The sequence below is a fragment of the Myxocyprinus asiaticus genome, chromosome 20, assembly GCF_019703515.2.
Source record: "Myxocyprinus asiaticus isolate MX2 ecotype Aquarium Trade chromosome 20, UBuf_Myxa_2, whole genome shotgun sequence".
In the NCBI taxonomy this organism is placed as follows: domain Eukaryota; kingdom Metazoa; phylum Chordata; class Actinopteri; order Cypriniformes; family Catostomidae; genus Myxocyprinus; species Myxocyprinus asiaticus.
In genome coordinates, this window is record NC_059363.1 from 45,491,994 (window position 1) to 45,506,367 (window position 14,374).

A 14,374-nucleotide genomic window follows, 5' to 3' on the forward strand; every position below is an offset into this window, starting at 1 on the left:
AAAGTGCAATAAACATGGCCAAACATTGTGAAAAAATGTTGAAAAAAAAATCTATAAGTAATGCTTCTGCGCCCGCTGTGGAAATTTGGTTGCAGCTGTACCACCTGGTCTTGTAAAGCTGTAAATAATTGCTAACCCCTTACACCTCCTTAATTCACCACCTGAGGTGCAATGACCAAACAAATCTGATGAACATTACAATGCTCGTGCCATTGATTTGCTCTGCTGGTAACTGCTGTTTACAACAACATTTTTACTCTATTTTCATCTTTATTTTACCCTTATTTATTTTCAATCACTTCATTTAACTTCCTTAAAAGTGAAGTGTGTAATTTATGCACCATAATTGTCACTAAACAGAATTGCAAAAATAACAACTGTTTTCAAACAGGATTTTTTTATACTAATTATTGCCATTTCCCCTTGCATAGAAAGATGAAGAGGAAGAGCGCAGGAAAAGAAGGCGAGAGAAAAACAAAGTAGCAGCAGCAAGATGTCGAAACAAAAAGAAAGAAAGAACAGAGTATTTACAAAGGGTAAGTATAATACTAAATGATAGTAAGTAGTTCTCAACCAGTCTTGGGTGTAATCAGATTACAAAGTAATTAGTTACTGTAATCTAATCACTTTTTTGGCACAAAGTAGTGTAACACATTACATTTTAAATTCTAGTTCTCAGATGACAGTTACTGACTTTCAGTTAAGTTAATCACTTACATGAAATACACTTACACATTTCTAAAGTAGTATTATATATGTAGAATTTAAAACATGAATTACCAAGGGCCTGGGTAGCTCAGCGAGTATTGATGCTGACTACCACCCCTGGAGTCACAAGTTCGAATCCAGGGTGTGCTGAGTGACTCCAGCCAGGTCTTCTAAGCAACCAAATTGGCCCGGTTGCTAGGGTGGGAAGAGTCGCATGGGGTAACCTCCTCATGGTTGCTATAATGTGGTTCTCGCTCTCGGTGGGGCACATGGTGAGTTGTGCGTGGATGCCACGGAGAATAGCGTGAAGCCTCCACATGCGCTATGTCTCTGCGGTAACGTGCTCAACAAGCCACATGATAAAATGCGCAGATTGACGGTCTCAGATGCGGAGGCAACTGAGATTCATCCTCCGCCACCCGGATTGAGGCGAGTCACTACACCACCACGTGGACTTGGAGCGCATTCGGAATTGGGCATTCCAAATTGGGGAGAAAAGGGGAGAAAAAATAAAAAATAAAAACATGAATTACCATCATGTGAACATCTCTTTGTGTTTTTGTGACAGTTGAAGGGCGTACGCCCCCTAATAAGTCATTTTAAGGGAGAAACGTGTGCTGCTGATGAGTGTATGTCTTATTTTGAATTAACTGAGTTGAGAGACACAAAGTGTTTTAGAAAGTAACTTAAAAGTAAAGTAATTAGTAAGTTGATTGCATCTTTCGATTAAGTAATCAGTAAAGTAATCTGAACACAATTTTATAGAAATAATTAGTAATTTGGTATGGATTAGTAATTTGGTGGATTACTATTTTGAGTAATTTACCCAACACTGTTCTCAATTTATTTTGCTTCATGACACATATTTCCCATCAGGAAAAAATAAAAGTGAAAAAAAAGTTGTAAAATCAAACATTAATTTTTATTATATTATATTAATTTAAGGTTTATTAATATTATCATAAACTGCATCAGCCCAACAATATGTGAAATTAATTTGCTTTCTAAGGCCTAAATACGAACCGCAGTTAAATACGGGTGTCACTTCATCTTTGAGTGCTTAATCCCATTCTGTTCATGCACATTTCGGTAATTTATGGGAGTGGCAACCGCACTGCACAGCCAAATTACATCTCGAAAAGTTTAGGTACTGTAGTGACAACCGAATTTTCATAAATTCCATGTAGTGTGTACGGATTCGAACTGAACTAGTTGTCAATGACATGAAAAAAGATGACACAAAATGGGTGAAACTGGTGGTGGTCATTTTTCTTGTTCACATGCATGAGATGCAGCAGCATTGCGATGGTTATCACTCGTCATTCATTGCAATTTCGTGAGTAACGCCTGTATTCCCGTCACACTTGAAATGATAATTTAGAGGATTTACTCCTGCAATTAAATGCAGTTGTCACTCCCAAAACTAGTAGTGTGTACGTGGCCTAAATGTCTCTTGAGTATCAATGGTATCATGTTGTCGGAAGCCATCAGTTCACCACACAAAACACATGGTGTTCCTATTCCACACAAACCATGTTTCTCTTCGCTACAAGAGAACGCCTTGGTTATTCGTAACCTTAGTTCCGTGAAAGGAAGAAACGAGCATCAGAAGCTGACACTATGGTAGCACCTTCTAGGGGGTGCTAACTTTGAAACCCTATACCATCACGCCAATTTGATTGGCTGGTGATGCTTGGCGCTCCACCTACAGTATGTTATCGTCATCATGGGCAGATAAGCCAGAGCCCAACGTCAAACTAACAGGATTTTCAGACTGAAGGAAGGAGAGCCTATCTGTAGCTGCAGCCTTTTCCTCTTTTCAGGGAACCAAGGTTACGTGAGTAACCGAGACGTTCCCTTTTAAGAAGGTAACTTCGACGCTGTGTCAGAAGCTGATGCTATGGGAGCCGTATACCAAAACACTGTAACACTGATGTGTCTACTAGCCTTACAGGGTGGTCAAAAGCATTGCCGTTGCCACCCCTTCATATTGAGAAATAGGAAGGAATGTGGGTACAGTAACCTAATGGTTCAATGTCAAGACAGAGACACTAGCCATGCCAGATAGTGGAGCAATGTCTCAACATATCTCAACTATGCTAGCAGGAAGGAGGGGATCAGAGCAATCATCTAGCCAAGGGCTTTTGCACAATGACACTAGCATACAGGGTAGTAAAACTCTGTTTACACGCTCTCATTCTCAGCAGTGAAGTTTTTGATCTAACACCAATACTAACCAATTGGTAAGTGATCAACCTTCTTCCTCTGTAAAGATCTGGGAAGAGAGGGAAGATACATGCACCTGGTAAAGTTCTACACAGCTCTACCACCTCCGGGCACCAGTGGCTGTTGGGCCATTTTGTAGCAACTAGTATCACTGTTTCCTTGTCCTCCCTTATCTTGCACAGTACTTGATGCAGCAAGTGGACTCGCTCCAGAGGAGATTTCGGCTGGCCAGGTTCAATAGTGTTCTCGTTCCCAGCATACAATGGCAGGACGTGTTATTAGGAATGCGAAAGGAACCGCTTCATAGGGTCTATCCAGCATGCATGCCTCACAAGGAGGTCTAAGTTCGTGTTTTGAGATGGAAGTCTTCTGGCATGGTGTCAACACAGTAAAAAATAAGCATCAAAATGACTGCTGTCATGCCACAAACTCATTACCAGCTCGCAACACCAGGGAAATTGAGAGGGCTGCTTAGGCAAAATTGCTGTGTTGTGACATGGCCGTCTTCTGGCATGGCGTCAACAACAGTAAAAAACAGGGCTAACCGTCCTGTGTTACTGTGGAGATGTGACACTCTTGTTCCCGGCTAACGATGGCGGGGAAAGCAAGAAGTGAATTCCTGACTATTTTACACAGGGGCCACCCATAGACCTGCCAATTTCCTGTAAGAGATTTTGGTGACAGGAGTGGAAATTCATGGCGTGGAGCTTTTAACAAGCACCTCAAAAGCGGCTGCACCAGAGACCTGAACTCTCACTAAATAGGAAGAACGTAAAGTCAAAACATACTTTTCTGGAAAGGACAGCCACGGCTGCGAATCTTGAAGGCGCCAACACAGTAAACACCTTTTATCAATGGCAGGGTTCTCTTCCGCTTGAACCTTGTCAAGCATAGGAGAATGGACTGAATGTGTTATTCAGTCATTTGTGCCGACATGACAACCGTATCGAGTTTCATTCCCTGGAAGGAATGTTTTAAGGCTCAAGTGAGAACTTCAAGCAACTCAGAAGCCACATTGTCCCGTTTCCCACCCTCAGGAAAAACAGCAAGAGCTTCATCTGAGTAAATACACATTTCACTAATGAGAGCCCAGCAATATCGCATCCCATTCATCTCCTCCAAATGTGATCATATCATGCGCGTCAAAGAGGAAAGAGAGGGGAGTGGCTTTGGTTATCAGAATGAAAGTGAGCTGAGAGCGAAGCGTGTTGAGTTTCATGTGTCGCCATGAACACGATTAATCTCAACGAGTGCTGTGTCAGCGAGGACTCATTCCAGGCTATATACAGTGCTCGTACTGAACTGGCAAACCGCTTAATACGGAGAAAAAGAAGGCATGCAAGACTTGAGCCTGCAACAAACCATCCTAAAATCTCCATGCTCTATATCACCTCCTCTCACATCTTACTCATACGGTCTCTCGGGAGCCGCAGAGGAAAAAGTGGAAAAAGAGGGGAGCGGCTTACAGAACGAAACCAAGCCACTAGAGCAAAGCATCATGAGTTTCATGCACTCACAATTAACTCAATCAGCCTCAATGAACACTGTTAGAAAATATTGCTCTTGCCTGTCAGACAGATGAATGGATCACTCACAGGTGGAAAACACTTGTAAAACATCTTTAAAAGGATTTGCTTTCAACAAGTGACTCTTTTAGATTTTCTTCAATATACTTTTTTAAAGAGTGCAATGTAAACACTGCAAACCCGGAAGAGTTTTTAAAGAAGTGCTTCTTTTGTTGGAAAACAGCAAGGAGAATAATAGAACTCGTTCTCAGTGACCAGGTGCAGATCAACTGCAAAACGTTGGTGTGGGGTTGAAGAGTACGAGAGATGTCTACGCTGCCCTGAAATTCTGTGGGTGTGACGCTGAGCTCCGGCTTATATGCCCACGATAATATCACCATCAGGGCTGTAGCAAGGAATTCTGGGCCCCCTGACTGTATATTTCTCTGGGCCCCTTAAAAACATACAGTTTTTAATTTGTTGTGGGCCCCCTCTGGACGTTTGGGCCTCTAGAATCTTTACCACCTTTCACCCGATCGCCATCAAATCAGCATGATGGTATTGGGCAGGGTTTTTCAAACTGTAAGCTACAGTAGAGTTAACATAAAGCATGTGCGTGTCATCTTTAAAGTAACTGTCTTATGTTGAAGGAGTCTGAACGTCTGGAAATGATGAACTCTGAGCTCAAAGCACAAATCGAGGAGCTCAAACACAAGTGGAGGAAAAAGTGGAAAAAGAGGGGAGCGGCTTACAGAACGAAACCAAGCCACTAGAGCAAAGCATCATGAGTTTCATGCACTCACAATTAACTCAATCAGCCTCAATGAACACTGTTAGAAAATATTGCTCTTGCCTGTCAGACAGATGAATGGATCACTCACAGGTGGAAAACACTTGTAAAACATCTTTAAAAGGATTTGCTTTCAACAAGTGACTCTTTTAGATTTTCTTCAATATACTTTTTTAAAGAGTGCAATGTAAACACTGCAAACCCGGAAGAGTTTTTAAAGAAGTGCTTCTTTTGTTGGAAAACAGCAAGGAGAATAATAGAACTCGTTCTCAGTGACCAGGTGCAGATCAACTGCACCTGGTCACCTTTCACCCGATCGCCATCAAATCAGCATGATGGTATTGGGCAGGGTTTTTCAAACTGGGGTCTGGGGACCCTCAGGGGCTGCTAGTTGGGCCGCAAATAATTTCAGAGAAAAAATAGTGTAAAAATGTTGATAATATTTGACATCATAACAATTACATTCTAAAAGCATTAGATAAAGATACACTGTCAACTTAAGGAGTAAATATTTTCCAGATAATATTTTAATAATTTATGTAGGCTTTTTCACAATGACAATATAAAAGCCAATTATTACATTTTGCAAACAGTAACTCTTTAGAATATCATATTTACTTCTTTTCTCACACAGGGGGTCACTCACAAAGGGATTATTAAATCTGGGGATCCTTGGCATCAAAAAGTTTGAAAACCCCTGGTATAGGGTTTTAAAGTCAACACCCCCTGGGAGGTGCTCCCATAGCATCAGCTTCTGATGCAGCATCGAAGTTACCTTTTTGAAAGGGAACACATTGTTAATGTAGTCTGTGTGGTGTTAGACCTTGTATAGTTTTATTGATGGTTTTTGAGGATGATGGCATGTCACACAACCTGTCCATGTTGACATCTGTGTAATTTGGCTAGCTTCACCCAAGTAACAGATGAATTTGCACTTAAAATATGTTGAGTTTGATTGGATACACAATCTTTAAATATGCATGATTATATGGTTAGTTGTATTTTATTACTTGAATTTAGCATTATTTTTCCTTGCTGTCTGCGACCGTATCGAAACAGACATGTGACCCACCAGTTGAGAACCACTGCTTTATGTAAGCTACAGTAGAGTTAACATAAAGCATGTGCGTGTCATCTTTAAAGTAACTGTCTTATGTTGAAGGAGTCTGAACGTCTGGAAATGATGAACTCTGAGCTCAAAGCACAAATCGAGGAGCTCAAACACGAGCGACAGCAGCTCATTCTGATGCTCAATCGCCATCGGCCCACCTGCATCGTCAGTACGGACAGCATCAAGACCCCCGAGAAAGAGGCCAACCCCCTCCTGGAGCAGCTGAAGGCCAAATGAGAAGAATGACATATTTCCATGTTACTGTTTACAGGTTAGCTCCTCTCTGGCTAACTGAAGCACTTACTCGAGCACTTGGACATTTTGGGGAAGAGTGAGGGGCGTTTCTGACCTGTGAGTTTGGAGATTTGAGACTTAAACAAAACAAAGAAAAACACGCTGATGCCCACTTTAGATTGGGTACGTGTTGGCATTTACAAAACTTTTGTATTATTTGTATTTCCTTTGTGGTCATAAAGTGCCTTATTTGTTTGTTTCAGTACATTTAGTTCAAAAATAATTGTCTACAGGTTGTAATGAATTCATGAAAACACTCACTTCATCATCGTGGAAAAGCCATGAAAGGATAAACACCCATGTTGTGGCATCACCATGTTAACTGAACCAACTCCTCATAATGGTTATTCACAGTTTTCTGCCTTCGGTTGCATTTGTATTGTTCTTTTTTCTGACGCAGGCGTCATGTATGCACATATGTATGAACTGTTTACATCTTGCCAATTTTTTATAATTATCTACTATATATATGATTTTTATACTTCCTTGTACATTACATGGACTTATCACTAGATGTGATACAATTTATGCAACAATTTCATAACCTCTATTTCTGTGAATTAATTTGTTTTATGGCTGTGAAAACTGCAGACAATTATTAAACAAGTGATTCCTAATATTATTTTGCAATATCCATTTTTGAGTGGTACAAAAGTAAAATTTCATTTCTTTTTGTGTTACAAAACTTATGGTTCATTTTCAGAGAATATATAGAAAATGGTCATTAAAAAATTAATCATGACTGTATTGACTGTATTGGGCAAAAAAATATGACCCATTTTAAATAACAATGCTTTGATTTTTCTGATGTCATATTTAAGCAAGTGACATTTTTGACCACATGGCTCAAACAGAGGTAAGTCTATCTGTATTTAATTATGTTTACAGTTATACTGGCCTCATCAAGCGCAATAATTCAATTCTGTTACACTCTAAAAAAAATATAATTACAGTGTGTATATATATATATATATATATATACACACACACACACACACAGTATATATATATATATATATATATTAGGCAATTTTTGTATTTACAAATTGAAAGTTTAAAAAAAAATCATCAAATTGAATTGTGTAATATTTAACAAAATTAAATTAATAAAGCTTAAAATATTTAGTTTTTGAAATTTTAATTTATTAAAGATTAATTCATTTAAATTGATGGAATATGCTTTAATCAAAACAATTTTTTTGAGTGCAGAAAAAAAGTTTTGAAAGGGAAATATATTTTTATTATTATTAATAATATAATTCAGGGGCAGTTCTTAGCGGAGGCCCGGGGGCCCATTGCCCCTGTGTCAATAAGCCTTGCCCCCCAGTGGCCCCCCTAAATTTGTACAGTTTGCTTTTAATCAGTCCCACTTAGTGGTAATGCGTAGTGACCCCACATTATAGTAAATAGTACTAACAAATTACATTTAAATAAAAAATCAATGCATAATGAATGCATAATAATTTTTAGCGGAGTAAAATGAGTTTGATGTTTGAAATAACTGTTCCTAAGGGGCCGTCTAAAAGGGCCACACACTGCACTAAAACGCACTGGCATCCAAGCGTTCATTCAATTGACTTGCATGCTCTGTCTTTACAAATCCTGTTCCACATTCTAAAGGTTGTAGTTTTTTGTCTATAACTTACGCGTCTGTTGAATGAATGCGTATTAGTGCTCTAGGTGGAATTTAAAATGAGCTAAATTAAAAATTTGCTTAAAAATGGCGACAATCTTAAAAGAAATGGTGGCCATGTACAAGACCTGTTCACATTCTTTATACTGCATACATTCTAATTAAAATGTTGATGTGTCATTTATTTTACTCAAATCATTTTACTGCATTTGTCATTCTAAAGACAACATGGTAACATGGCTTAAAATTTGTGAGCAAACTCCAAATGTTATGGTGTATTGTCTTATATTTGTCATGAACCTTTTTGTTCATCAATTTTCAACATCTTTTTTTCTTAAAGGGATAGTTCACCCAAAAATGAAAATTCTCTCATCATTTACTCTCCCTCATGCCATCTCATATGTGTGTGACTTTTTATCTTCTTCAGAACACAAATGAAGATTTTTAGAAGAATATTTCAGCAAGTGAATGGGTGCCAAAATTTTTACTCTCCAAAAATCACATAAAGGCATCATAAAGTAATCCATATGACTCCAGTGTTTGAATCCCTATTTTCAGAAGTGATATAATAGATGTGGGTGAGAAACAGAATAATATTTAAGTAATTTTTCCTATAAATTATCCACCTTTGACCAGCCCCAACCAGTAAGTGGCGATATGCACAAAGAATGCGAATCACCAAAAAACAAAAGAAGAATGTGGAAGTGAAAGTGAAAGTGGAGATTTATAATAAAGAAGGACTTAAATATTGAACTGTTTCTTAAAATATAATTTATGGGAAGAATATGATATTTTATATGTTATATTTATATTATTTATGATATTTGGTAAAAATCATTTTATTTCAGAAGGATGGGATAAAAAAGCAGCTCTGCAGCGTGTCAGCAATAGAATAGGGTGGGGCGTCCGTTTACTGTCGGTGTGACAGACAGAATGAACAATTTCCAATGTAGACAGTGTCACTCACAATAATGGGAGAGATACGCTTTTGACATGACGCTCGTGTCCGGTGTATTGAATTTAAGCAAAATTCAACATTGTTTCAGGCTTAAGATATTTAATTATCTAAGATATTCCAATTATGCTTTCTGGTCCACATGAGGCCTCCTGTGATGTGTGTGTGTGTGTTGTGTGTGGTTCTGCGTTACTAACAGAGGAATTAACAGCTTATCACAGTAAAACCTCCTCAAAACACAAAGAATTCAGTTAATCTGACTAAAAAGCAGTTGCACTGACTGTAAGCTGCCCCATTCACAGGCCATAAGAAAGTTCTGTTGAAATTGCTCTTGACATTAAAAAGAATACAATTTACAACAATGCAATAGCTACAGAATGCAAAGAATTTAATATAAAATACATTATACAGTAACTGGTGGGTTTATCATCACCCACGTTGGGTGTAACTGGATTTCAAAGTAATTAGTTACAGTAATCAAAATACGAGGGCTGCACAATAAATCGGGGAAAATCGAGATTACAATTACGGCTGCTGAAATTAATAATGAAAAGTGTTAATTACAGCATTCGATTTTAGATCTACTCCCTTTGAATTAAAATGTAGTATTTCCATTTTTTTTTACAATGGTTGAGCATTGTAACCAATCGCAGACATGTTCGTTGACTAAATAAGTCAGTAATAGTGCCACAAAACAAGAATGCTCCCACAATAATATAACAGTGATAATTAAGGAAGTTTTAAGCTTTGTTTTTGTTTGTTTTTTGGAGGTGAAGCTTACATAAAAAAATATGGATTTTAATTTGCCCCACACAAAAAAATTTTATTTTTTTTAAATAAAAATTAATATCGTGATTACAATATCAAGGGAAATAATCGACAATTAAAATTTTTGTCATAACCGTGCAGCCCTACTACATACTTTACTACTAAAGTAGTGTAAGGCATTACATTTTAAATACCAGTAATCAGATTACAGTTACTGACTTTAAATACATTTTATTACTTTTCAGTACATTACTTTGGTTACGCACATTTCTAAAATAGTATTATTTATTTAGAATTTAAAACATGAATAATGTTCACATGTAATTTTTTTTTTTGCTTTTTGTGATAGCAGAGTGTATGCCCCCTACACACAAAAAAATCACAAAATGAGTGTGAATATAAACATTATTTTGAATCAGCTGAGTGGAAAAACAAAAGCTTTTCGGTGAAATGCCTTAAAAAATAACTGAAAAGTAAGTAATTAGTAATGTGATTACTTTTTGATTAGGTAATCTGATTACAATTTGATAGGCGTAATTAGTAATTAAGGGCCCCAAGCAAAGTTTGAATTTGTGTTCACTTTATCTGTAAAACTGTGGTTTCTAGTTGAATTGTATTATTATAGGATGCTATTCTTTAGAAACTCTTTTATTGGTAGACCATATACCAAATAACAATTAGCTGATTAAGTAGAAAAGTGTGAATATCTGTAAAAAATAAAATAAATCAGTCAAACTGATTATTTGTATTTTACAAAACAAAGGATGCATCAAATATGGCCCAACATGGATTATAAATAGACTTGAATTTGACATGAATTATGGTAAATCCTGATTAGTGTAAATTCAGATCACTTCTTGCCAGTAGGGGACCCCAAAACTCTGGGGCCCCAGACATTTGTGGTGTGGTGTTTGTAAAATTTACATTTACATTTATTCATTTGGCAGACGCTTTTATCCAAAGCGACTTACAAAAGAGGAAAACATAAGCGAATCATCCTAAGGATACAGTGGTACGAAAAGTGCTGTATTACAAAGTTTCACTAGCATCATAATAGTATTCAAAACAGATTAAAGTGCAACAGGAATTTTTTTTTTTTTTTTTTAATGACTGATTAAGTGCTCATGGAAAAGATGTGTTTTTAGTCGTTTTTTAAAGACAGAGAATGAGTCAGCTTCACGGATGGAGTTGGGTAGGTCGTTCCACTAATGTGGTATGATGAAGCTGAAAGTCCAGGAAAGTGTTTTGGTGCCTCTTTGTGTTGGTACAACAAGGCGACGTTCCTTAGCTGACCGCAGACTTCTAGTGGGCGCGTAGCTCTGCAGAAATGATTTTAGGTATGCTGGAGCAGACCCAGTGACTGTTCTGTATGCCAGCATCAGAGCCTTGAATTTGATACGTGCATCAACCGGCAGCCAGTGGAGAGAGACAAGGAGTGGTGTAACATTCGCTCTCTTTGGTTCATTAAAGACCAGACGTGCTGCTGCATTCTGGATCATTTGCAGGGGTCTAATTGCACATGCAGGGAGGCCTGCAATGAGAGCGTTACAGTAGTCCAGTCTAGTTATGACAAGTGACTGGACAAGCATTTGTGTAGCATGTTCAAAATTTCATTTTGCGCATGCAGAAAAATGTTTGTGTGTTCAAAATATCATCTTGCGCATGCAGACATTTTTTTTGGCACTCAAAATATAATCTTGTGTGTGCAAAATAACTTTTTGTGCGCTCAAAATTTCATCTTGCAGGCACAGAACATTTTTGTGCGCTCAAAATATAATTTTGCGCGTGCAGAATTGTGGCACGTAAATAACTCCATACTCCGCAGGGCGCTCAATTTGCGTGCGTTAACTGTGGTGGCTGTGACATACAGGGGCTCGTGCTGTCTCGCAGAATTAGAACTAAAATGCAGTTATCAGGCATTACAGCACACTTTTAATTGAAAATTGATGCCATTGGCCAAATGTAAAAACTAAAATATAAAATTAGAATAAGAAATAGAAAAAAAAAAAACGGTCTTGCAAAAAGTGCACTTTTCTAGTCAGAGGCCAAAAGGGCAGGTGCTTGAGCACCACCTAAGGTGTATCTGTGCACGTGTGTGCTTATACAGGTCTATCAGGATGTGTTAGGTTGCGCGCGAGCTCAGGAATGAGCGCAGATCACGTGCCAGAGTTTCACTCTCATGTCATTTGGAGAAATGATGATGATGATGATGAAGTGAAGTTTAAACCTCGCACGAGCTAATCACAGTGATATCAAACGCACAATTGTTTCCTGGAGTGAAGAGCGTGACTTCTGAATCCATCTTTGCACTGGATCGCTGTTATTTAGTCGGTCGGAATGTGATTCTTTTACGGCTGATTCACGCATCACCGACGCGCTTTAGAGTTCATAAGCACCGACGTGGGGATTTGAGCGGATTTCAGAAGCACAAAATGTGCGAAAAGGGCGACAGTCACGTTGGAGAAGACGAAGTGATTCACACGGAGCAGACGAGAAGCTCCGATCTGAACTCTGATCACACTGAAATCACCGAATGCAAAGACACCGGCACAGTTCCCACTCGTTTATACCGGAGGAGATGGCTCATAGTGTTCCTCTTCAGCTCGTACTCGCTGTGCAACGCCTTCCAGTGGATCCAGTATGGAATCATCAACAACATCTTCATGAAGTTTTACAACGTGACTTCCTTCGCCATCGACTGGCTCTCAATGATCTATATGTTGACTTACATCCCCTTCATCTTTCCAGTGACATGGCTGTTGGATCGGAAGGGGCTGCGGGTGATCGCGCTGGTTGCCACATCCATCAACTGCGTCGGGACGTGGATCAAAGTGGCCAGCGTTCAGCCCAGCCTGTTCTGGGTCACGATGCTCGGACAGTTCGTCTGTTCATTCGCGCAGGTGTTCATCCTGGGAATGCCGTCTCAGATCGCGTCCGTGTGGTTCGGTTCGGATGAGGTGTCCACTGCTTGCGCCATCGGCGTGTTTGGAAACCAGGTGCGTAAAGGCGCACAGCACCAACAAAGTTATTAATGTCACAACTGTTTTATGGCCTATTCGACTTCAAATCTATTGCATGCCAATAAACGAGCACTGAAAGTAGGGTTTCCTGACAGAAATCTACCATCGTACCATCGTTTCCAAAATACCACAGGACCGTTGTTAGGCTACTACATTAAAACTGTGGCAACATGGTATTATCCATAACTTTTGTCAGGTGATTTTTTTGTTTATATTAATTTAAAGTAGTAACAGCAACTGTAGTTACAATGGCATTTTGGCACAAAATGTTACCAATTAATATCGCTGATATTTGACCAATTTCCGATTATCGGCATTAGCCGGTAACTGTGTTGGTTTGCTGATAAAAGTGTCAGTTACAAAATCTACCAATAAATTTGTCAATGGATAGTAAACAATTTCAGTACTCAAGGTTTTTCTTTTTTTTTTTTTCTCAAGTTTAAGCAAATTTGAGTAAATATTGTACACAATATTTATAAAATAATTTTCACTTTAGACATTTTGTGTACAGGTCTATGACGTCACACTCATTTTGATGTCCAGATCTGTAAAAAAATTTAAATGTAAAAAAAAAAAAAACAAAAAAAAAAATTAGAACCAACATGTACACAAAGATTACATATACTAACTTGACACATTTTAAACTCTATTTTTAAAAGATTTCTAATTTTTATCTCCTCAGACAACCTTATTTGTCAAACTGTCATTACCATGAAACATTTTTTGTTGGGTTTAGATGGGTACGGCCAAGTGATAGAGCGATATATCGGCCGATATTTGGCCATTTTGTGATTGTCTGCATTGACCGTTAACTGTGTTTTTTTGTCGTAAAGCAGAAGTGTTAACTTTCCCTTGTGTGAGTTCCAAAATCTACCTATAGATAGATGTGAATTATGAACAATTTCTGTTTTCAAGGGTTTTTTTTCCCCCATGTTTAAGCGGATTTGAGTAAGTATTCTATTAAACAACTGTTCGTTTCACTTGTTTTATGTATCGGAATTTATATTGGCCATCCTGCTCTCTAGATATCGGATCAGTATTGGCCATTGGAGAACACATATCGGTCAAACACTTTATGGCTCCATTGAAACGTACATACAGTTGTGTTTGAATGGGCTGGTCTCATTTTATCACTCTGTGTTTAAATGCTTAAACAGCACTTTAAGTCAGCTGCATTTTACTTTAGTTGTTTTATACATCAAATATTTCTACAGTATCGGTGAAAAGAGTTGTGCTTTAAATTTAGCTGCTTTCATTCATTGCGCTTTCAGTGTGTACTCACTAGGCAATCTGTACCGTGCCTGAGCACGTTTGACCGCCAAAGTCCAGTTCGTTTGACTAGTGTCATCGCTTCGTGCCTGGGC

General features: G+C 38.3%; 2 protein-coding genes across 6 annotated transcripts in view; both read left to right on the top strand.

The window, feature by feature from the left end:
• jdp2a (Jun dimerization protein 2a) overlaps positions 1-7,256 on the top strand; it is a 32,801-nt gene extending 25,545 nt beyond the window's left edge. For 3 of the 4 annotated variants that reach the window (XM_051646305.1, XM_051646306.1, XM_051646308.1), the window contains 2 exons: positions 432-536; positions 6,392-7,256. In XM_051646305.1, coding sequence (XP_051502265.1) covers positions 432-536; positions 6,392-6,577 — 291 coding nt within the window. In that variant the 3' untranslated portion in view covers positions 6,578-7,256. The other variant, XM_051646309.1, reaches the window with a different exon arrangement.
• A 5,024-nt stretch (positions 7,257-12,280) lies between these two features.
• The window catches only part of LOC127410956 (feline leukemia virus subgroup C receptor-related protein 2-like), an 83,459-nt gene continuing 81,365 nt past the window's right edge, over positions 12,281-14,374 (top strand). For both annotated transcript variants that reach the window (XM_051646246.1, XM_051646247.1), the window contains exon 1: positions 12,281-12,986. In XM_051646246.1, the coding sequence (XP_051502206.1) occupies positions 12,423-12,986 (564 nt within the window). In that variant the 5' untranslated portion in view covers positions 12,281-12,422. The remainder of the gene's footprint in view (positions 12,987-14,374) is intronic.